This window comes from Varroa destructor, unplaced genomic scaffold, assembly GCF_002443255.2.
Source record: "Varroa destructor unplaced genomic scaffold, Vdes_3.0 BEIS01000003.1, whole genome shotgun sequence".
In the NCBI taxonomy this organism is placed as follows: Eukaryota; Metazoa; Arthropoda; class Arachnida; order Mesostigmata; family Varroidae; genus Varroa; species Varroa destructor.
Genome location: NW_019211456.1, coordinates 55,704,041 through 55,728,074, shown reverse-complemented (window position 1 = coordinate 55,728,074; position 24,034 = coordinate 55,704,041). Strand labels below are relative to the sequence as shown.

At 37.5% G+C, this 24,034-nt stretch overlaps 2 protein-coding genes across 38 annotated transcripts in view; one reads left to right on the top strand and one right to left on the bottom strand.

Annotated features, from left to right (window-relative positions):
* LOC111247364 (uncharacterized) overlaps positions 1-11,927 on the top strand; it is a 126,347-nt gene extending 114,420 nt beyond the window's left edge. For all 34 annotated transcript variants that reach the window (XM_086985767.1, XM_086985769.1, XM_086985768.1 and 31 more), the window contains 3 exons: positions 1,696-1,829; positions 11,079-11,433; positions 11,817-11,927. In XM_086985767.1, the coding sequence (XP_086841893.1) occupies positions 1,696-1,829; positions 11,079-11,433; positions 11,817-11,905 (578 nt within the window). In that variant the 3' untranslated portion in view covers positions 11,906-11,927. The remainder of the gene's footprint in view (positions 1-1,695; positions 1,830-11,078; positions 11,434-11,816) is intronic.
* On the bottom strand, positions 8,657-21,629 carry LOC111247596 (uncharacterized). Of its 4 annotated transcripts, XR_015325389.1 has the most exons (9): positions 21,395-21,629; positions 19,940-20,101; positions 15,199-15,362; positions 14,882-14,920; positions 14,053-14,103; positions 13,635-13,690; positions 12,470-12,660; positions 11,987-12,127; positions 8,657-10,708 (listed from the first exon to the last, which is right to left on the bottom strand). XR_015325389.1 is itself a non-coding variant. In XM_022798702.2 (7 exons), exons 1-7 carry the CDS (start codon positions 21,399-21,401, stop codon positions 12,615-12,617), a joined length of 525 nt encoding a protein of 174 aa, XP_022654437.2. In that variant the 5' UTR covers positions 21,402-21,629; the 3' UTR covers positions 12,264-12,614. The 4 variants fall into 4 exon arrangements, 1 of the variants encoding a protein (XP_022654437.2); XR_015325388.1 differs by having other exon boundaries at positions 8,657-12,130; XR_015325387.1 differs by having other exon boundaries at positions 8,657-12,127.
* Between the last annotated feature and the right edge of the window lie 2,405 nt (positions 21,630-24,034).

Sequence of the window (24,034 nt, the reverse complement as noted above, 5' to 3'; positions counted from 1 at the left end):
AGAGCTATTGATTACTGCTGACGTTTCATCGACATTTTTTCATATAAAGGTAGTAATGACACATTCACTTCGTAGTTTAGTTAAGTGGTTAAGAGTTACAAACAACGTACTTCTGTTTATTCATATAGCCATCCAATTGAAAATGAGTAAAGAAAATAACGTAATCAAGAAAGTCGTTAGCATGCGCATTGCGCTTCAAGTCTTGATCAGCGAGGGAACGATGCTCATAATGGTCCTATATTTATTATGGTTATGGATTTAACCGTCCCTTATAGAAATGATGATACAAGTCAAAATAAGATTTCATAGGCCGAGTTGTTAAGCATGACGTTCTGCGGAGGTTGCGGAACCGGCGTCCATATTACAGCATTGATGTTATGGCCTTTTTTTAGTTTGCCCGACCTTATTTTGTCTGCGAGTGACAGAGTCTGTTCGAATTTCTTGACCAATTTCTCTTGAGTTTCCCGAGCCAACAGGAAGTATAGTCCGTATTCTGTACGACACTTGCAGAGTGTCATCGTAACCGACTCGTTACTTGGGTAGGTTTTAACGAAAAACGAACGCTGCTCCAAACTATAACGGCCTATCCTCACAAACCGCAAACGCTGCTGCGCGTAACGTTTGACAGTCTGCTAGCCTTGCCTGTTATACACAAGGGAAAAAGGACGGCATCGGCCTGTTACATAGCCAGTTTTATTTCTTTTTGTGTTATTTCAACTACTATTGCAAAATAATATAGTTGTCGTCCTGATGGATATGACAATTGATTTCTCGGGCACAAGGCTGCCAGCAGCTACCTAAGCTACGTTGTCAACTTCATTTGAAAATGTTAACAGAGAGATTGTGCGACTGACAAACTCCAACGGCTACCGGCAATTAGGTGTCTGAACTGGATTTCGTAATGTGGAACTAGTCTATTACTGGTGAAGGTAAACACTTTGAAGGGAATTAGTCTTCCTCGCCTAAAGGATTATCGACTCGGGCACGCTGAAATCCATTAAAGACAGGGACTTCACGTTTATTAGTCGTGGAGCGCATAAGAAGACGTCAGCTGAACAGTGCTTCAAAAACAGTAGAAAGAAACTCTTTCATATTGTTTTATTCAGAAGAAGGGTAAAGGGAGGTAACTCTTAGGCCATGGATAACAAAAAGCTATACAAGAATACGATATGCTCTGTTGGCAGGCCTATCACAAAACTAGTTGGACTTGAAACTAGTTGTAGTTAAAAAAAACAGTGTTATGAATGGCGCAAGTTATTTTTACCACATATTATAGTAAATGAGCATGTAGTCAGACTCTAAGTATATCGCATTCAAAAAAGCAATAATGTTGCGTCAGTTGCCAGTGGCGTATCGACGATTCTGGAATAGATATCCAACTCAACATAGTAAAAAATTAAATCTAAACATTAGTACATAGCGTTATTACTTAAATTGCACCTTGTTTATAATTCCATCTCCCTTCAAAATATAATTGGGATAGATAATCACACTGGGGTAGTAGCCTATAGACAATACTGTTCCATTATATAGAAAATCAATAATAGTCACAAAAATATTGTGAAAGATTTGTCTTCATTCACCATGATATGCTTACAGATAAAGTACAACTTTTCAGGCTAAGGAAGCTGTTTTTTTTTAGCGTACGCACATTACTCGGAATGGCTGCTCATGTGACTCTTTGGCAATTTTCAGTTCCGCCTCGAGACGGTCCCTCCATTACTGGAGGTATCGAGGACACAAAAGAGGGACCTTTTCTCGACATGATGTGTGTCTCAGGAAGGTCAACGCCCGCGGCTCAGCTTCAGTGGTTTATCAATGGAAAACCGGTAAGTGTATAAATCTACGCAACATATTTTGTGTGTTCTCTCGGTCATTTCATCGATGATTTATCAAAGTTTAACATTGGCACGCAGTGATGTTGTCTGACAATCAATGGCAGTCATGGGTAGCATTTCGAAAACATAATACCACAAGACAACTATGCCCGCGAAATACATTCAACTTGATTTTAATTAGTGTTTGTATATTTGTGGCAGCGCATGAAATTTGCGCTTGGTTCGCATCATCGTTATCATAAGGGAAGTCACCCTGAAAAATCTATGTAACTGGTGACATCTATACTTGCTTGGTTATGAGAATAATTATGTTTAAAAGGTAGCTCGGTGTCTTTATTAAGTTTTAGTTAGACCATTATTTTTAAAATTGCTGTCTGTAGCTGGAAATCTGTACGACATGCTTTTTTTGACCTCATAGTGCCAATAAAGGACTGATATTTTTTATAACCAAAAATTCGAGCGTCCTCTATTGATATTTCAAAATTCTATATATTTGAGAGAGCAGTAAATGTACCGACGACGAACTTGACCGACTGATATGATGACTTCTAAATTAATTATAAAGATAATCAAGATGTGTAATGTCGAAAAAGAGAGTGCGACTGAGTTACAATTCAGTTTCAATGTTAACTTTTGTCTCTGATAATAAAAGGAGCTAGTAGGCTAGTAAAAAAAAATATTCGTCTCAAGGTGTATATCCTGTTATAACATAAAACAATCGACACATACAAAGTAATAAGACACACATAATAAGATTGCTCGCGTATCACTTTGTATAATAAGGCCCGATTGCAAGGACAATCTGTTTAATAGATAACAGAATAGTATACTGATAAGATATTATTACTCCCTGCAATTAACGACTATTAAAAATAGTTATACCTAATGCCATGCCCATCGTGTATTCCCTATTCCGAATAGCGGAACGTTTTTTTGCAACCTTTATCCTTATGCTGTGTTCTCGGGCATCATCTCCAGAAAGCGCTATTTCATTTCTACCGCTAATACTCTACATCGAAATTTACGAACCCACTTTGTGCCTGTAATGGTTACAAGCACAACATCCAAGGCACATTTTAGTATTCCTTTGACAGTAACATCATTCTTCTAGTTGTTGCAGTTGGTTTTAACTTGAACTTCACAGACGAGATTTACCAGATCTATTTTAGCTTGTGTCGCTTAGTTCCTGGTTGTCAGTAACATCTTAGATGTCATCGACTCCGCTATACGCAGCAGCATGAACACAGACAATCGTTTCTCAACAATGGAGAAGTAAGTTTGGATTCTGAAATTAGTGGCTGGCCAGGTCGTATATTAAATATGGAACACAATTCGTGTTGAGATTTGTAGTAGCAGTTTGGCTATTTATGGCGACTCGGCAGGGATTTAAGTCCCGGTTATATAAATTCGTATCGAATTAATCTCCTCAAGTTTAAGGCAGAAATATTCATTTGTGGGTGCGCATATTTAAAGGTGGCTCCATAATATCTATCATTCTTTTCTAACATATAGGATATAAGTAGCTCGTAATGTTTTTCTTTTATAGAAACTAGTGTTAATTGCAATAATTATATGCTGATTTATCCTATGGAACGTCAAAATGGTCACGATGCTCTTGATCATCAATCACTGTGACGGAATCCTTTACGGAATTTTTGGCGGTCGATAATTCCTGCAAGTAAAACCTTTTCTCGTTGTAATCACCACATTACGACCTTCGGTGCTTCTCTTCCAAAACGACCGTGTTAATATTAGAGACTTCTTCATAACCGCCATCAATTTAGTAAACAGATTACCGCTCCATTAGAAAAGAAGAGAGAACTCCTAGTTCTGGTGTTTTGATTAGCAAATCGCTGCGCCACCGTACGGTAGTGATAATGCTGCACACGACCCCCACGCCTGGTTACACACCCACACAACTACTAAATCTAGGTAGCCGGCTACATTTTGTCATAGGTTTAGACACTTGCCCGGGTGCTGAGCAATTTCTGTAAGACTGGAGTTATGGATAGTTAGTTTTTTATTAATGTAGTCCCTCAAACCTTTCCAGTTGACATTCTCCGCTGAACGGTGAGTTAGCACAATGTTGTTGTCAGAGCTTCTATGCCCATGCGCAACAGCACGCGTGGATCCGTGGAAGGTTTTGTACAGTTGCGCTAGAAGTAAGTGGCCCTATTTGCTGCTGGAAAAGGCCTGCTTTTTCTAGTGTTTCTTTGTTCGAAAGTTAACTTCGTGCCTAAGCAACAAGGTATGGTGATACCATTTATATTGCCTCGCCTCTGACTGCGTAAGCTGGTTCACTATTTTCTCTTCGTTTATTCCAGATCGAGTCTATGTTAAGAGAAATGCTAAGCGTGGCCAGGCTGTGGTCACACTTTCCAAATAACCTCGATAAGAAAACAGGTTACGCGGGCTATTATAGAAGGTCGAACTGCCACTCCGCTTCTACGGTTATTAAACGAACCATTGACTCATTTTTGAACATTTAGGTTATTTAATGTTTATTAAATATGTTACGAATTTTTTTGGTGCAAGCTTGGTGTAATATGAAATGATGACTTCTGAGCCCTGAGTATCGTGTCAGCACGTACGATCACATATTTCCCAGAATTGATTATACTCTAATAAAAATTCGAATCTCTGGTCACTTTGGCAGTTAATATTAGCTCTGAGTATGTATATACGGGGCTTGTTAGGAGAACAATGGTAAACGCATTTTGATATGGAAAGGACCCATTCATGCTGCTAACGACTGCAATCAGTGACACTGCTTGAAAATTTATAGCTGAAGTTTATTCGCATATAATTTGTGATGAAAGAACGCACAACATTCGTAGGATATAAAATAAAACAACTTTTACATTCGTTTAAGTCGAATTTCACTTGTTTCTGTAAGAAAGCCTATGCGACTCATCATCCCAATTAATATAACTGGGACAGTATTCATCTGTCAAATACGTTTCATCATTTTACCCTTCTCGTACGCCCCATAATGGCTAATTCAGTTATGTATCTTATCTTGCCTACTGTCAGGCACACTTCCGCACTTTTGCGATGACTGTTGAAATAGAGGCATAAATTCGAATAGTTATTGATTTAGTGCTACAGAGATCTGCTCCACAGACGTCCGCTTGAATCTGTAGCATCCGTAGGTCTACGAGCACTGTTTGGATTATGCTGTGCTGCGTGTCACTACATATAGTCGATATCCGCGTGTACGTTTTATATGAAAAATATAAATAAAGAGTTGGATACAAATAAAAAGCCAACTTAACTTTTGTTGACGAATTTTCGTTCTTTAGTTAAGCGTTCAAGACGACAAGTGCCATGAAATAGCCAATAACTTTCCTACACATTTTTCTCTAAAGAACGTGTCCACGTTTATGTGAGAATCGCATAACAGCGCTAAACTTGATATCTTTTTTTATAGCGGTTATGTTTTTTTTAAATTGTACTGGTTTATAAAGGTCTCCATATTCTGTGTTCCATATTCTATTTCAACATAATTCCTTCTTAAAAATCGAGAATTTAATGGACCTGATCGAGACAGTGCGGACTAAGAATGGATGACGACTCTACCCTAGTGAGTTGAAGAGATAAATACATAAGATTTATCATGCTATACGTAATCCTAATGGATTGTAGGCAAGACTCATAGTAATTGCAAGATAGGTCTATGAAAGGTAAATCTAGCCTACTGCAATATCGTTCTTCTTTTTTTATGAAAAAGGTTCGTACAAATATCTAGAAAAACGTAATATTTGGGGTTTAGGACAGATATTGAAATTCCTTGAAAAAATCTAGTTTACAAAGTGCGTACTTCTGTGTATTCAGCTACCTATGTTACTGAGTGACGATTGCAAGGTCCTTTACCTCTGTGTTGTAACATGGCCAAACGAAGATGAACAACTGAGCACGGTTCTACCTATGAATTTAGCGCCTCGCCATTTTTTTCATACGTCAATTCATTGAAACACATAATGAAGGGCAGAAATTGCTTTGTCCGCTTTGTTAAATAGGGGAGAACTGATCTTGTGCGATTTATTAAGACCACCTGAATGCCCTGCACCATCCGTTTTCACTGCTTCTAACCATAATGTACTATGGTGACCCTTGTGCTGCAGTTTTATAGCTCCTTGGGAGTAATACGTACTAATGCTATTGATACTCCCAATGTCCTACGAAAAACGCAGGAACAACGCGACAGAACATCATGCGGTCTAAACATTGTGCATCGACCGATCTGGAACCCATAGAAGTTCAATAATGATAGGTGCCGTTTACCCCTTGTTGTACCTACCTATGAATACAAGAAAGCGACCTGTCGGCTACGATAATGAGCCAAGTAGTCGAGGAGTGAGGGGGAGAGGAGGGGTCTGTAAGGAAAGCCGTGTCCAATTCATGGTTACGCCAGTGGGTTAAACCTATGGTGCCTAAAGCTTTAGTTTTTTCGATATCGGTCTCCGCAAGACCATAAAATAGCGAAGGAGAACTGTAAAAGAGTCGTCGATAGTCACAAAGCCCGGTAATGCGGAAAGAGATAAATGGAGATACCTGCATAGACTTCGAGATATTTTTCCAACATTTAAATACAGTAGTTTTTACAGCAGTAGCTCTGTAATCGATTTTATTCATTACTAGTAATTTTCGAACCGCAAAATTGATAACCCAAAGGCTGGTATTTTTAAGCTATTTCTAGTTTTTGTTAATCTGTCGTATGTGTCAAAATACGCTTTTAATTTTGCCACACAGCTATCATACTATAACCCCTTTTTATCGATTTACAGTGGACAAATTGTATCAATTTTTGAGTTTTTAGTTGCAAGTATGCGAAGAAGCACTTTTTTCTATTTTGATTGCTCTTCGTCTCAGCAGAAACGCGTGACACTTCATGGTATCATTGCACTATTCAAATACTGTCTCAAACCTAGAAACGATCATCTTAAATATGTTAAATAACAACTCCAAACATTACTTCGTTGCGCAAAACTCCGATAATCCAAGTGACTTCAATGTAAATTTACTTTTAATCGATGCTTCGGGCAAAACCGTATCACAAAGTCTGTGAGTGTGAACTTCCGTTGACAACGTTCTAATATTCTACAGGATGAGTACTTTGAAAGAAAGTCTAACTAGGAACTTGCATAGTTGTATTTTGGTCTCATGAGACGAAATTGATCCCTTCATATGGATCGAGATAGCTACTTTTTTTTTTTACAAATCTGATATCTGCTTTTTTAAAGGAGATATTGTTAAATTGTTAAGGCTAAATCATATGGTGTATTTACCGTAGAAAATGTTTATTTTAAGGTCAGTTCCACATCTTTCCATTACTGGTAGCCAAATCTAGCACTCCATCGACTTTACAGATTCAACCAGGGGTAAGTTGACTAATTTAGCGGATTAGCGCCAATATAGTTTCTGCCAATGCTCGTGGTTCCCTCTCTTGAAATAAGCGAACATATCTGCTTCAACCGAATCAGCTGAAGCTTAGACGACTGTGCTACCCCTATGGAGTTTGTAGAACCAATTGCTACGTACCAGGTTCTTCTACAGGTAACTGAGGTCTGGGAAACCTGCGCTGATGTTAGAACTTCCTATTGTAAATAAGCCTTAAATTCTCCCTCGAATGCTAAAGATGACTTGCCCCGTAAAAGTGATTTCATACTCCTGTGAAAGTCGGCAGTTATTTTTGTCAAGTCTCGCACCAAGACAAGCTGCCGCAGATAGTTTGTTCTTATATGGGACACCGTTGTTAAACAGAGAGTAAGTTTTTAGATACTTGCGATAACCACAGTAAACATTAGCATTACTACTTCCACAGAATGCAGAAAGCAGCTTAAGGGTGAAAAGGCACATTGTTTGACTCGACAAACCATCTCTTTTCTTGTGGCTTTCTCTATCAAGGACCCTAAGGGCTGAGCTTTGTTAGTCAATAGTCATGTGTATCTGTGATATTTCCGCTCTATAAAACTATTTGACTTCATGTACTAAACTTGTATTCGTTTCATTAAGAACAGACACAGACACGCGTAGCATAAAATGGGCAGAAATATTTTCTATAATGGGAACTATCTGTAACACCAAAACCCGATGGTGTTATCAAATATTTAGTTTGCTTAGAGTAAGTGAAGGGAGAGTTCCTCGCGACTGAAAAATGGAGTGATTTGTGTTGTATAGTTGCCTAAACAACTAAAATATGGCGCATGGTCGCGTTCATCGAAAATTTGTCATGTACATTGTTTTCCAAGAAAGATGTTTTTTTAGATGATTTGTTTTACTATTACATGGTTAAAAACAATTTATTTTTATTGGAATGTATGTTTGCGTTTGTAAGACTGTAAGTTTTTAGCTCAAATAAAATCTTTATTGAAGCTGAAGACATTATTACACAGTAGGTATTTAAAGCTTACCTTAATTCCACACTACGTTTAACATATTAATTATCTACATAATGAGCCATTTTATGTAGATGTATTGCCGTTCCTTATGCTCTAACATATGTACTCCAATGTATGGGCGAGCCACAGAACCGGTAGGCGATTAAGCATGAGCGTACTTGGTATTTATCATAATCATGGATTTTTTGGTAGATGCGAAATATGGGTAATAAGCAGATTGTTTTTACTAACTATTTATGATCTGTTAATTCTTGGTAATTCTTATTATGACTGAAATTATCTACAACATAATCGCGGAGAACGTCAAAAAAAATTGATACCATGGAGTACATAAAATTAAAAGCTTTCGTTAGGTTAAAAGGGTCTTCCAGTTGCCGTCAGTTATTCTCACTAGGCTACAAAAAAGGACTATGCATCTTGTCAATAACATTTTAATTGCCGATCTCATTCTGGGAATTTTCGTTGCGATTTACTCGATTGCACTACTTTTAGCGCTTTATGTGATTACACAAAAATATCTATTCGGAACTATCCATAGAGCTACTATATGTGATATGTGTGCTTGAATGAAAGCAAGGCCGCGGTCGTATTATGGGACGGGCTAACGTGTGGCAAATAATGAAAGATAAAGTAGTGTTAGTCAGAAGCACGTGAAGTTTCGACAGCCCTCATTACATGCGATCGTCCGCGTAAAAATCAGATTTGGCTGCATTTTTTTTTACTCCTTGTTGACCGTAATGTGTGTGCTATTGGGTGCGATCGTACTGTCGTACTGTTAGAGTCCTCGATTAAAATTATAGAGAGAAAAACTATAGGTAATAGCGGACGTGACTCATACGCACCACCGAATCCATGTTGATTGCCTCAGCGTGGCCATGAAACTAAGTAAAGCTAATTTCTTTAGTACTTGTAAAATATAATATTTGTCTCGTTAATATGATGAGTTTATTACAACGCATTCTGGAGGACGCATTACTTTGTCTAGGAGTTTGTTTCGATGCAGAAACGCAGTTGTTATTTTGAAAAAACGAATGTTTTCAAGCATACGAGCTTAGAAGTTTTTACTACTGCTATCAGTCACTTAAAATGCAGCGTTTAGGGTAGGAGTAAACGATTTACAAAAAGGAAGAGTATTTAATGAAAACATTCAGAGGACAGTTTTTAACGGGTAAATGTGACCATCAGCAGTTTCTACGACAAAGTGAAATGACTATGAACCTTTATCTCGCTGTTATGGTTTGTCCTTTGTATGACCCTGGCCGCAGCTCCGCTGTTGCGAATAGTAAGTTTAAATTAATCTCTACCTGCTTAGCACAGATGCTTTCAAAAAGTTAGCTGTTGACAGGAAAACATGCAAAACCATACAGAACCCATTCAGCACTTTGCTTTCGAGGAAATTTTCGTATTGCAATTTCCGCCTCTAGTGGGCATATAAATTCTGATCAAGCCTTGCAACGCGGTCATCGGAAATGTAGCTTTTACAATAAATACAGTGTATTTTAACTCCGTCGGGGGCAGTGGCAATCACGGCTATAATGACATCGCAAGTGTTCGTCGACGGGCACGTACCGGTCACTATATCGTGCTCTACTGCCTCAACGGCATATGTTTGTCCTTTTGCCCTTTCCATCTGTGCAGTACATACACACAAATTCGTATATATGTATATATATATATACAACCTTAAATATTACCTTTGGGCAAGACGTGTAACCATGTAGCAAGCGGATTTTTGCATATGATTTTTCACATGTAAAAATGATTTAAGCAACTGAATTCTACCGGACGATGTTTCTCTAAAGCTAGCCAAATTGTGATAGTTCAGCTTCAGCAAAAACCGTACTTACATTCATGAATGTTACTGCAGTGTGTATCCTCGAAATGGATTATTCATTGTAAAAAAACCTAGCTAACATATTGTATCGAATTGCGTTTATTTTTATATTTCGAGTTTACCGCTTGACCCCGCCGTTGGACATTTCATTAGATGGCTGGCTCGTTCCAGCACAAACTAACCGTGTGTCTCACCCAAATTTCAACACAGACTATCATGTGTCCCTCAAATTTAGCTAAATAATGTTTATGTAGATGAATGCCGCACAATCTGTCCGATTTTATTCTGGTTTTAGGAGAGCATAAGGAAGTGCAAGTCATTGCTACAAATAACCAGATTTGTTTAGAAAAACGATTTGAATACACATTATTATGGTGCCTATTTTTGACTTGCAGCCAGACTTAGCAAATACTATAGGTGGTTTTCATTTATATTTTGTCATCTTAATAAACCTTTTATTTATGGAATGAACAAGACACACGTTGTAAAGATTAGAGGCAGAATCAAATTTCTACAACCTCTGTTTCGAGTCTTTACGTCCGGTATCGCCGTTAAGCATTCCATCAGACGGCTGGCCCTCAGCATGAAACGAAGTCTGTCTATGCCCGGGTTCGAACCTGGACCGTAATGTGTTCCTAAGATAAACACACAAATATGTTACCTACTTAGCCATCAGGAACACAAATCCCTACAACCTACTAAGTCTAAAATTGCCTGGACACTGTTTGTTATTCCAAAACCGATTTAATTATTGGAGTGCTGCTCTTTTTCGACGTGTTCTCCTGGAGAAATCATGGCTAAGTGGGTCAGCGCTGTCACATGACCGGCTGGAGTACAAACAAACTTTGTGCTAGCTAATCCTTAATAATAACCAATTTAATAATATATATGTTAAATAAGTTGTTTGTGTTTGAGGCTGCTTCAGTTTATCTGTCCGGTTACTGTCTATCGCCGTTTCGTACGTTATTTATGGATTTGGGTCCTTCATTTGTTCTTGAATTGTAGGTTAATCCTCAATTGGACGTAATGCGGTACCCGGTGGATGTCGACCGCGAGGGTTTACAGCAATCTAGACTCCAGCTGCGTATACTCCTCGACGCGCGCAAACACTTTCGGCGTGGAAAGGGCCATCGTATACGGGTACGCTGCGTTGCCACTTTACGGGACGGCTTCGAACTTTTCGACGATCGGGTGTTTCATCAGCGGGGTCCAGATCCTAACGATATCGAGGCTCAAGAGGTCCTCCATACGCATCCAAATCCTTCAGATTCTGCCGGTAGGGAACGAGGCGGGGACCAGTTGAATGACAATAAAAAAAGTGTCATCCTTGCCGGAAAAGCAGCAGCATCTTCAACGACAGGTAATACTCCTGGCGCCGAAAGTAATATTATGCCCATATATATACCTGGTTCTGAATCACTATGAGCCAACTAAGTAGAATCTGTTATATTAATGCAATAATAACGCAACGGTATAGTGGACAGAATTCTACACAGATCAACTCCTGTTAACCTATAAGGAGTAGTAAACAGGACTAAGAAGGTTCTGATAGAGACCGCTAGATCGGTCGACATTGACAGATGAACATATACATCTGACTAGAATATTTACGAAATACATATTCTACATCGAGAATAATCTATATCTCGTAAAATGTTTTTATTCTAAAGTACAATAGTTACCGTAATAATTGCAAGTACTCTTATCTAATCTCTTTTTTGTATGCACGGTTTTGTTTTCCAGGATTAAACGGGCAAAGCTCATTGCTGCTTGTTGTAAACCTATTAATGTGTATTTTCCTACGGCTGTATAATACTAAAAATTATATTTAAAAATAAATACAGGTTATTAAAAGGTGGTTCGTTTTTTTTTGTATCTAATTTATAAGAATATTGCAAAATTTTTAATAGTACCTTAAAGGTCTCAAAGCCATCATAGTTTTTGGCGCATTTACGCCTTGATCGCACCAAAGCTTACTTCTAAATCGTCAAATATAGGATAAAAGGTGGATTTGAATTTCGAGATCATTTGCCGTGAATGTTCTGGAAGGCAGGCTACTGGAAAAACACAGAAACGGTAGTCAAATAAGAGTGAACATATCTGTTTTTTGTTCAGACCTAATTATCTAGTATAGAATCTACTCAAATATATATTAACATTTTTAACATTGAGTAAAAAAGTATAGCTGAGTAAGATCTGATGAAGTAAAGAACTATCCTTGCTTTATTTCTGCGTGTTTAGTGGAGGAGATTTTTGTATTTCGTGTACTTATCTATATTGCATAAGGGCCTTCTTATGTATTGATGTTTGCGAAATTTATCATTGACGGGCCGTTTCAAGTTTTAGTATTGTGCTCGCAAAATAGTTGATAAACAGGTTACCTTTAAGACACTCACCTATTTACCTGTGTTCTAAATTTTATTTCATTCAATAGGGATGGTCGCTACCAGACTTGATTTTGAAATATTGGCTTCAGACGGGTACACCTGTTAGCATATGTTTTACGAAATGCGTCCTAAGAAGTACAAAAGTTTTTGCGTCCTAGATCTTACAGGTACCGGCGCAAATACTCTTGGAAGTCTCATGACTGTAATATAAGAAGTCGTGTTATTATTATATTAAATTATATATTAAATATTTGAAGCAGCAGAATTGTATGACTCTACGACGACGTTGAAATTCTTGAAAACAGGTGTGACCGTATTCTTATAAAAGGTTATTATACACGCAATTTTGGGTCATCGCCAAAAAATTGGTCGTGTTGCACGAAGAAAAACACCGTCATCCAAATCGTTCCTGTACTCTGGTTAAGGTTCCAATAGTTTAGCGCATAGAAGTTCAATTTGGGCATGGTACAGCTTTGCATGATTCTTGCACATTGGGTGTGCTGTTAGCGTAGCTTCTTGAGATGCGTCAAGCACACGACGCGCACAGATTGTGTTGAAGCAAGCTTGTTTGGATGCAGCTTATTCTACAGCTTCAAAATCATGAGCTGTTTCCCTAACGGAAAGGCCTCTATCGATGACTTACTGAACTGTTTCGCTTACTCCAAGCTGGAGTGACTGTTATACTTCCCCAATTGTTAGATTGGAATAAATTTGTAGAATTTCAGGAACGAACTGACCAAGACAAATATTGTTCAGTTCTTGTCAAAATGTTTGAGCGTTTCAAGGTTCTTTTATAGTTAGAAGGAAATCATACAATATATCTCTCGATAATGACTGTCAATTTTCATGAGTTGCGCGTCCTGAGTAGATTAGGCCATCATTCGGAAGTACCACTTTTTTAATTAAATTTGAAGATTCTGTAAAGGCTTCTCTTTTGTTACATTTATATATTTAATTGCTTTTTGCAACTAAATTAAGTATTGCTTCATTCTTTATAAAACTTGGCGGTACCGTCTCTCCATTTGTATCAGCTTCCTATTTGACGTAAATATTAATACTAATAATAACAAGGTTTAGCCATGCTTAAAATAAGCAAAAGGCAATCAAATCAGATTTTGTAATACAGCTCATTTAGGTGAAACTATTAAAGAACCTGCAATGGCAAGTCTGTTACCTGGACTGGATTCTGCGTTTATTCTTGACTTCGTTATGGATGTTACGGGCGCAAACCTGAAAGCAGAATTGAATTCCTACTACATTTTAGAGTTCTCTATAAGAACGAAGTAACAACATAATAGGAAATATAGGAACAAAAGGTGGTTCGGGCTACCGAAAAGGTTCATTGTAGATGTTTATTTAATATCGAAACAATGGGACAAATAATTCCACTCTTACGTTGATGTTGTATTTATTCATTATATTTACAGTGAAAACAAAAGCATTTCACACAGCCTATTGTACTGCATGAAGCGTACGGATGTGCATTTCAGGTTTAACATCATAACACAAAATTGACACGGACAATACAAATTGCGTTAATAATTTATAACATACATTTTCACTAGATAGGATAAAAAGGCTGTCCAACTTACAAAGAGTTTCTTCGTGTGCTCCGTTTCAAGCTCCGATAGCTTCAAGTTCGTCTGCAAAATATTACAATTTATCAATTTTGATTTAGCTCGATAACACATGATTTTTATAAAAACATTTACAGCGATAATGGCGTACGTGTATTATAGATAAATGAGTGGATCAGCGGTAAATTGAGATTAAGTTTTGTTAGCTTGTTCTATTTAAGTCATTTAACTGGTAGCTTATTTTTCTTTGCTGCAGTAACTCGCTAAAATTGAAGTGATTTTCTAAAGAATACCTTGTTGAAAATTTATAACGATTTGAATGCATTGCAGGTAAGCCGTGTGTATATACATAGAAGATTCGGGAAGCTAGCCAAACTTTAAGTTTTTCTGAACTTCTTAAACAGCCTATGGATTTCTACGCGTCTAAAGTATCATATTTACTTACCGCGTTTTTTTTTTAATTTATATGTCGGGTTTTTATCATACGGTATTAAAATAAAGATAGGTCAAGTTTACTTTAGATACATATTACTATTATTACAAGAATAAAATAAAATAGTTGTGTTTGCGGAAATACAGTATTCACACTCTGACTCAGATTCTACAAGATGACGGTAAATCGTTATGTTTAGGTAATTTTTGCTATTTTGGAAATAATATATAGCCACTAAGCTATATATTATTTCCAAGAATCTTTGCGTAGCTATAAATGACGAACGAGAATCAAACAAATTCATTATCTGTATTTGTATATTTGACAACCGAGACCCTACTATTGTGACAGTGCTTTTATTTTAGCGGTTTTTAGTATTATTACAGGAGTGATACAAGCGAATATACTTACTATGATGGCATCTTGCCTTGCCAATACACAATCGACGGTCTGAAATTAGAAATTTTAAATATTTATAAACCCTTACGCCGATACAGTAGGTTGGGTCGATGAAAATACAGTTTCTAGGATTTTCATCTGTTTTAAATGTATTCCATGCGATATATACAAAGCGTTAGCGTTTTAATAAACTCAATGAAAAGTAAAATATTTACAATAAAGTATTCGAACAGACATTTCGTGCAACTCCAGCTCTGTGGGAGTACTCGAGTAGCGCGGTCTAGCAGCTCGATTTTTCTCATAAACGGTCCTAGAAATTTTTCACTCACTTTGTCAAGGTAATCAGCGTCTTGACAGGCGTTCATCATAAACATTAACAGTGACGCTTGGGCACAATCTTCCAGTTCACCGGCCATAGCTTTCACTGCTCGATCTCGTAGGTTACGGCCGAGTGGTTGTAGACACTTGTCTACCTGAATGATCACGTCGGAAACTGATTCGATGCCAGCGAATATTTGGCATAAGTTAGTTTTTGTCACAGTTTAAGCCATTAAACATTCTCATAGGATGCAGAATAGCCTATGATCTATCTAAATCGTAATCCGACAGAGCACAGTCTTTGCATTACAAACACGCTATTCAAATTTCACTCAAAAGGAGAGATTACGCAGTAATGTCACTTGATTCGTATTATATTATATTAGCTAATATTAAGGGGGCGTATTGATCCAAGTTTAAGCCATATATTATGTCCATGTAATATACTTTTTTTGTGATAAATTATTTCGACTCTATATTTCGTGCCGCAGATTTCACGTCAAAGGTGCTGATTTTCAATCAGTCTTCATGGTGTGTAGCAAATAATTAATAATTGAGGCGTACCACGAGGGCGATCAGAGAGTTAGCTATTGGGTTGTCGAGAATGAATTCACTGTTTTTCTAGCTAAATAGCTTTAAAATCATACACCTGAAGTGCTGTGAGTCGCGTCAGTTAGTGTCATTTAGAAGTTAATATTTAGCAGTAGTAAATGTGCTAGTGTTGTTAAGATGCCTTTATTCAGACCTAAGATTGGGCGCCTTGAAAATGAAAATTCGCTCCCTTTTACAAGTATTTTGCGGTAACAATATAATGCTGTCCAGGCCAATTAAAATTGTACACTGTTCATAATCCGGATGCGGTATTAGATGAAGTAGCCCGAACATGTTTCTTTCGCGGTTCTTTCCAGAAGGCAATTCTGGAAATTTCATTGTGAAAGACCCTCCTCGTAGTGATCGATCAATTAAAAAAAGGTTAATAACATTATTGCGAAGGTAGGATAACACCGACATGTAGATATTCATGATATTGCCAAGGAACTAAACATCCACGATCAATCAACTTTAAACCATTTGAAGGAAGCTTGTGAGGAATAGAAGCTCGGAGTTTGGGTGCGACACGAAATTGACGCAAAATAACTTGATCGTATCTTTATCCATGAAACTCTGTGGAAATGCAACGAATTCTAGCAGATTCTGAAGTGGCTGATCACGAGTAAAAGACAGTAGATCATATACGACAATAATATATGAAAAAATGTCGTATTCCCGGTGAGAAAAACTCTATAATCATTGGTAAAACCCGAGCTGGAACAAAGAGAGTAATACTATATGTTTGGTGGGAGCAGAAGGGAATCGTGCAGTACAATTTGTTGCCGCCAAGCGAAACGATTGATTAGGAATCCTACTATCAACTAGCAAGATTACAACAACCCATTAAAAAAAATCGTTTAGAACTAGCAAACAGAAAAGGCGTCAACTTGCATCGTGACAACACTAGGCCGCATATGTCCTTAGCTACCCTGCAATTAAATAAAATTGAGAGAACTTGTATAGGAAAGTTTGGCACATCCACCGCGTGGCCCTAGCCTTTTATTATAGATTTATTACCTGTTTCGGTATCTCCCAAGCTTTTTTTGTATGTTAATTCAGTTTAAATCAAGGAATGTAAAGATCACTTGTCGATTTTTCGATCAGAAACCACAGAAATTCTGCAGAGATGTGATTATGGTATTAACATGAAAATAATAAAAGTTCATCAATCGAAATATTTAAATCACTTCAAATATCAAATCACTTCACTTCAAAATATTCAAAAAATTTTTTTCAGTTTTGGCTTAAAACTAATTAATATTGTTTACTAGACAATCTCATTAAAACAACCTCAATGATATAGAATTATACAATTTGAGTGTTTACTAAGACAAACACCAGTTCAAAAAGAGTCTGAAATAGAAAATATTACATTTTAAATTCCTGTGCAAATAGGCTATTAAGTTATATATCCTCCGCCATTACTAGTGACGTTTTCTTATCTTCACACCAGATAATATACACCGTCTCGTCATAATGTACTTCAACTGGAAAGCATTTTCTGATTAAGTTTTGAGTTCTTGACCAAGTCGAAGGTACGGCTACAGAGAGCTACATAGCCAAACAAACGTCACAGGTGAAAATTCGTTGGCACGATATTCGAAGTATGAAATGGAAGCCCCTACTCGAAGTCTAAGAGGGCAGCTTAGTTGATGTTTACTGCATATGACCTGGCGTTATGATAAAGCAGAATTATCTGACCTGCTTTGTCGGGTCTTTTACTTTGAATAGCCTGGTTTACTCGATGCAACTGACCAAATAAACGAGCCGATCGATTTGTCTGGCCTGCAAGAAGCAATGCCTAGTAAATCAGGCCTTCGCAGTCTCAGGAAACGCACTACACTGAATGAAGATATGGTTTCACCTGGGCCTTGGCTTCTCTTTTTGGAGTCACCCATTCCGATCTCTGGTTCATCACGTATAGACGCCATTTCTTATCGCCGGTAACAATTCCGAGCAGCAAAAATCGGCGATTGCGGCCGCGTGACGCTTTACACTGGGCAAGGTGTTAAGGTGCATCGTTGAGCTGTAATCTTTTTACTTGATGGGGTACTTAAGTTTCAAGAACTCTTAAATTGTCGGCTGATCTGTTCGACCAATTCCTGAGCTGTTTGTCGGCCGTCCTTTTTTAGAAAGTGCCTTCATATGGTTGTCATCAAATTCGGACTATCGGCTACGGCAGGCCGCTGTTTTCAAACATGGCAAACCACTCCTAAGCGGTCTATCTAACGACGCGTCGCAATCGTATACGAGACTACTGTCCTTGTTGCTTCGATAGCGGTTTGTCCTCGACAAAATGCATAGTACAGGACTCAATGATTCACTACTTCCCTTAGAACCCCCACCTCTGAGGTGTTTCTTATCAATTGAAGTTGCACTAATAGTGCTATACGGTTACAGTATGCCGATAGAATAGGAAAGCGCTTTCGAGCGGAATATCAAGCGCAAGAAGCAGGTGAGTAAAAGTGAGAAAAACAGGTTTCTTCCAACCAAATGCGTTCACCTGCAGATGGAGCGCTTTCTGAATTCTAATCTATAATATTTCATTTCATTGGAGATGCATTGGATGTTTAGAAATCTTTCGTACATGGAAAATGAATCAAAGGTAGCTTTACAGATATAACAAGTGGGCTAACGGTCGGGTGCACGCTGGAGGGGATAACAATTATTTATATACAAATGATTCATACAAAGATTGCTTATAGTAATAACCATCATAACACTCTTTAACAGTATATGTGGGTCTTTCGCCAGACTGCGACCCATGGTTTTTTCAACCATAGGCCTGTTTGTTTGTTTATTACACCTCGATTATTTACCGGTTCGTATACCGTCGTACATTGCCTGTACGCAATCATTCACTATACATACTTTCCTCACGTGTACTCTCTGGTTCATTAAACAGAGTTTATATATGTGTATAAAATCAATTTCGAAAGTCTGGCTTTGCTAACCTTTTGCTACATGGATATTACACTGTGGCATCTGTGTTAGCCTAGAGTTAGGGTTGATTTGTGTTCACAAAAATCGTATATCACATTTGCGATGCACGGAAAGGAAAGTTATGCTTTAAGTATGATGCATGAATGAAATGCATGAAGAACACAGTAATAACTGAGATTTTATCCGGTAGTTTATTTATCCAAAGTAGTGATTTTTTTTAGAAAAACAGTGAGAAGCAAATTTAAGGTTATGGAGCATTAGCAATCTTGGCCCGTTATTCTAGCAACTGGTAACTGAGGCAGGGCGGGAGGAGAGGCGGTGCTGTCGAAGAAGGCAAAGGGTAGACAAACAGGCTGCGTAAACAGCAGCAATAAGTTGGTACAAACGAAAGAGCTCTGATCGACTGATCGGTTACCTACGAGAGAGAGAAACGGACTTTACGGAATTGCGAAAAATCCAGAAGAAAAATGGAATGAGTTATAGCGAGAGGCACGCAATTTATGAACAATTTTAGAGATGAGACGTAAGACACTGTTTCATGCTTGTAACTACTTCATTTGACATTTGTTATACTTCGCTCTTATTAACTTATTACTTCGCTCAATTAAATTTTAAGAGTCAAAGTTCAAGATAACGTTAGAAAGTGAGAACAATGAAGAGATGACAGTTGGCCATGGGTGATAAAGTGTTTTCTACTATCAATTAGTATTGTGATGTCGTTAGCGAAAACTTTGATAGATTCAGCGTTTAATATGAAAGAACTCAAATAGAAAAAGAAATAAAAGGCAGACGGGACGCCCGGAATGATGATATGGACCGATGTGGCGGTCAAGCGGTCCATAAATTGGCGATTGTCAGCGATTTTAGTATGGAGCAACAACTGAATAAAAACAGGATGACCAAGACAGTCGGATGCCTTCGCTGGTCAAGCAGCACGCCAATCACTACATACTCAGCTACGACTTGGAGATGTTTGGATACTATTGAGCAGAATGTGTTCGGCCGCTGGTAGTGGAGCATGTCCATAAGCCAAACTAACAAGGAGATAGGAGAAAGCTGAGTATCGTTCAAATATTCCAACAAGCAACATGATGACTATGGCTCGATAGGAGCTGACTTCATATTTTAAATCTTTGCTTTTGTGAATAGGAGTTAGAAACAGGTAGAAAGCTAAGGAAACCGTCATACAATATACATTAAGTTCGAAAATGAGCTCACCAGGGATCGGAATAGCGGGACAGTCAATATTAGCGCCTTCAAACTTTGCGGCGGAGTCGGAAACGCGTTCCATTAAAGACTCCTGTATTGTCTTTCGCTGGCCGACGGTGAAGCGTTCGAAACACGATAAACCCCCAAATACAATAATCAAAAACGCGCCGCCTGAAATTTTCTCATTAAGATAAAATGCTTGAAACGTTTAGCTAGAAAACTGGTATCAAGAAAGGGTGCGGAATAGATAAAGCTAAGACTGGTGTCATACGTACTGAAATAGAGCTAGTAACCTATTATCTACGTCACGCGTCAAATATAAATGTATATAATGATGTCGATAATTTGCTGTTTATATAGTTTTTAAAAGTAACGAAATCACGAATTAACATGTGCACTTCGCACAATTGTCGTGTAAAGCTTAATTTCAAATTGAAAACTCTCACTATATAACAGTCACGGGTATAACAGTCACGTTGTTTTTTTTATATACTTATTAGAAAGAGCTTTAGCTGTTTTATTAACGTATGCCTAAGCTCAACATATAATAGCAGAAAGACGTTACACGAAGGCCTTTATAATGCTATTTGCACCACGAGCTTGGTTAGGTTAATCTATAGTATATAAAATTAGGAAAAAAAAACTGGAATCTAAGTCAATACTTCTGAACAGAATAACAACAATACTTATTTATAATAATGCAACAATATGTTTGTATCCTTTCGTTAAATTTCACTCGTAACTAGGTTAGTTTTTAGATTAGTTGGATATCAATGCCAAACGACAGCTATTTTATAAACGTTTCTGCTTTCAGTGAGCTGCTTCAGCGGTAGAAAATGATTATCTTTTGCTGCGGTCATACACACACTCATCTTCATTATCGGTCGAGTCAATTTCCTTCTTATTGCCATATTTATCTACGTCGTTTTGACAGCACGCCAAGATAAAAAAAGGCCAATCGTTTATTGTTTTCAAGGGCAATCCACCAAACAAACTGTTTTATGTAGTTTTAGTTCGCGTAACTAACATAATAGTCCATAAATCGCTGAGTTTTTAGTAATAGGATTAGTAATGCAGTAACAAAGTACATTATTTCACCATAGTTCAGCGTACGTAACGTTCGACTTATACAGAGTAAAACTTTTTTTCTGCATTTTTTTTTTTACTTTCAAGGTCCGATTAGGATGTTGAGTATAATCATTAAATATTAAGGTAAGAGTATACACAACGGTTACAAATATAGGAAAGCCGGTTTTATGTGAGAGTCAGCCCAATCGCACAAGATAGCATATCTGTATCTTTTTAAATTGTTTGCCCTTAAAGTGTAAATTTCATCATCTATAGTAGATGTAGCTTAATCCTCAAAGGAAGGTACGACAAGTACTAAGCACAACTGATCCAATTGTATCAATATATTGTGAACTACGTGGCCACCTTAATATTAGTAATTCGACGTTTACTTACTCTTCATGTTGGCAGGGCGGACTGGAAGTTATTTCTTTCTCCGTAGCTGCTTGATGTCAAGCTCTACAAGGCCAGTACTCACTAATTATTAAGTAAACAGTAACGTTGACTGGCTAGGAAAAGGGAATAAACAGCGCCATAGTGTCTGTCTCTTTCAGTATCAGTCGGACATGCGAGACAAAATATTGCCTTTGGAAACCTGAGGTTTGCCCAAAGCTTCACCTGATCAATCAATGACATTAAGACGTATCAGATCTCTCCCACATTTTGTTGTATATTAAGGCTCAATTGAATTTTTGCCAACAGCTTATATCTCAAACTAGCGAGAGGTGTCGTCGGGTATGAGTCTAGTTCGTTAAGTAGTTTTTTAAGAACAATTCTGATTGATACGGAATATTCTCAATAGCAACATTGTATTTTATTAAACGGGTTGTAGACAATATTGATATTTCTATTCATCGACCAAGCAGTACGCGTGTTCCGTTATGCGGGTGATCTGTTCTACATAATCGGTCCATCACATTGTGTAACAACATTGTGATGAACCGATTATGACTAGAAAAACACGCGTCAATAGGTTCGGGCAATAACAGCTAATGACGGTTGTTCAACTTCTGAGTAATCGACCTACACAGAGCGAGAGGATACAGATCAAGACTTCTATCGAAAACCCATAATATTTATAATAAATTTTATAGACACACATATTAAGTAAAGGGAACTGCTTGTAATTTTTCGCAAATTCTGCGTGTTGGTATCAACTGCGAACGTATTATGTTTAGGGAATAGAATAGAAGAAGTGAACCACCGTGACAGCCTAATATTCATGAGAAATATTCTCTATAGATAATATAAAAGACCTTAGTAAGGTTGCTGAAGCAATACGGTCTGAGTACGATGCGAAAAATATGTCAAGTTTAGTATAAGCAGAACCCAATTCGAAATGAACAAAGACATTACTATGCTATCCTTGTTTATTGCTAAAAAAAACTGACATAGAAATGACAGCATTGAATATAGCCGTTCTTTTTTTGTTCTAATAGAGTGAGCTCGCGTGTTTACTAGTAAACAAGAAATTTGTTTAGAGTTCGATGCATTAGCCCTTAAACACGTCGTACATTTTACTGTATTGTCTACCCAAGAGGTGATTTAACAACAGATGTAGAAAACGCTCTAACTATTCAGTGAACAGATGCATTTATTTCGGTTCCACAAATGCAGGAAATATTTTTCTGTTATAGATATTCGATCGAACAGTCAGGCAATTATATTACGTATATAATGCTGTACCACGTTTCGTCAAGTACATTCCTAGCTATATGTTCTCCAGAAAATACTTGATAAATATAAGCTAACAACGGCAGGAGTATAATAAAACTGCCTTAATCGAATAGGTGTTGTTGTTTTTTTTCCGAAAAAAAAAGTGCAAATAATTCTGGGTACCCATCAAATAACTGTTTGATTTTACTATCAGTTGTATTAATTGATAATCACAAACAGTGTTATTGATGCGTATCTTTTACGTACTTGGAAGGATATCGTTACATCGCCTGAGCACGACTCTCAGTCGAAGGGTACTCAATCAATTGAAGCCGTAACATGAGTTTCGATCGCAGCTGCAAGGCAGACTGTTTCATGAATTATCAGAGATGACACGATAGAAAATCGGGTTGTCCTACTTCCGAAGCGAAGCTAAACAGGTTGATCAATGTACATGTATATAAATGTAAAAGTTTCCCAATATTACCTATTATCATACGTGTAATACTTCCTATTCGATACAGCATAATATCAAGCTAAAAAAGATAGCTGACACAATAAGGTATATTCGCATAAGCTCGATTGTTGCAAATGACAATTTTGGGTTACCAATTTGAGACATTATCGATAAACGGTAGCCAAGCTTAAGCCAAGCAGCCGTATTCGCTATACGATTGATCAAATCTGCATAGATAATACTGCAAACGATGAAATATACATATACATCATCGTAGATACGCACCACCCAAACTGACTAGAAGGAAAATAGGTAGAAAGATGAAGGTAAGCGACAGCCAATGCCAAAGGAGTGGCAAAACACCGAATCATGTATAGGAAAAAGCGGGCGATGGTAATTTTCAAAAACGAGCATATTTTGTTCCCGTTTCATGTGATTTCATATCAGGCTGACTTGACGCGGATTTTAAAGCTTTCTGGCGCTATTTAATTGATTATAGATGCACTATTTCTCACGGAATCCATTTTGGCACCTCTGCAAACCGAAATTATTGAATTCTGCTGAGCGTTAGGCAATATGCTACATGTCTATATACATACACGTATAGTAGTTTTTTATGCTAAACTAAACTTCTTATTTATTTCTGTCAGTTGAATACCTCCCTTCTGCATCCTCTTGACTTCGCTGTATAATTACAGTGAAGTCAAGAGAGAATTACGCAAAAAGGGTTCTAATTGCCACGAAAATCTTTTAAGATTTCTGTCGACTGGAACATAAAACACGAAACGATTAGTACAGAACTTAGTTGAATTCGAAAGCTTAGTACAAGGTTTAATCTATTTTTACCAATGTGCTTATTACTTGACAATCATAAGTTCTTTTTTTGACATAAGACAACGAAGTTCCTTTTTACTTAATGGAAG

What these genes read in the sequence shown, in the direction of transcription:
- LOC111247596 (XM_022798702.2), bottom strand. An exon ending in CAAGGCAAGATGCCATCATA is followed by an intron (nt 14,104 to 14,881) that starts GTAAGTATATTC and finishes AATATTTTGCAG; the next exon opens with ACGAACTTGAAGCTATCGGA. An exon ending in AGCACACGAAGAAACTCTTT is followed by an intron (nt 13,691 to 14,052) that starts GTAAGTTGGACA and finishes TTCTGCTTTCAG; the next exon opens with GTTTGCGCCCGTAACATCCA.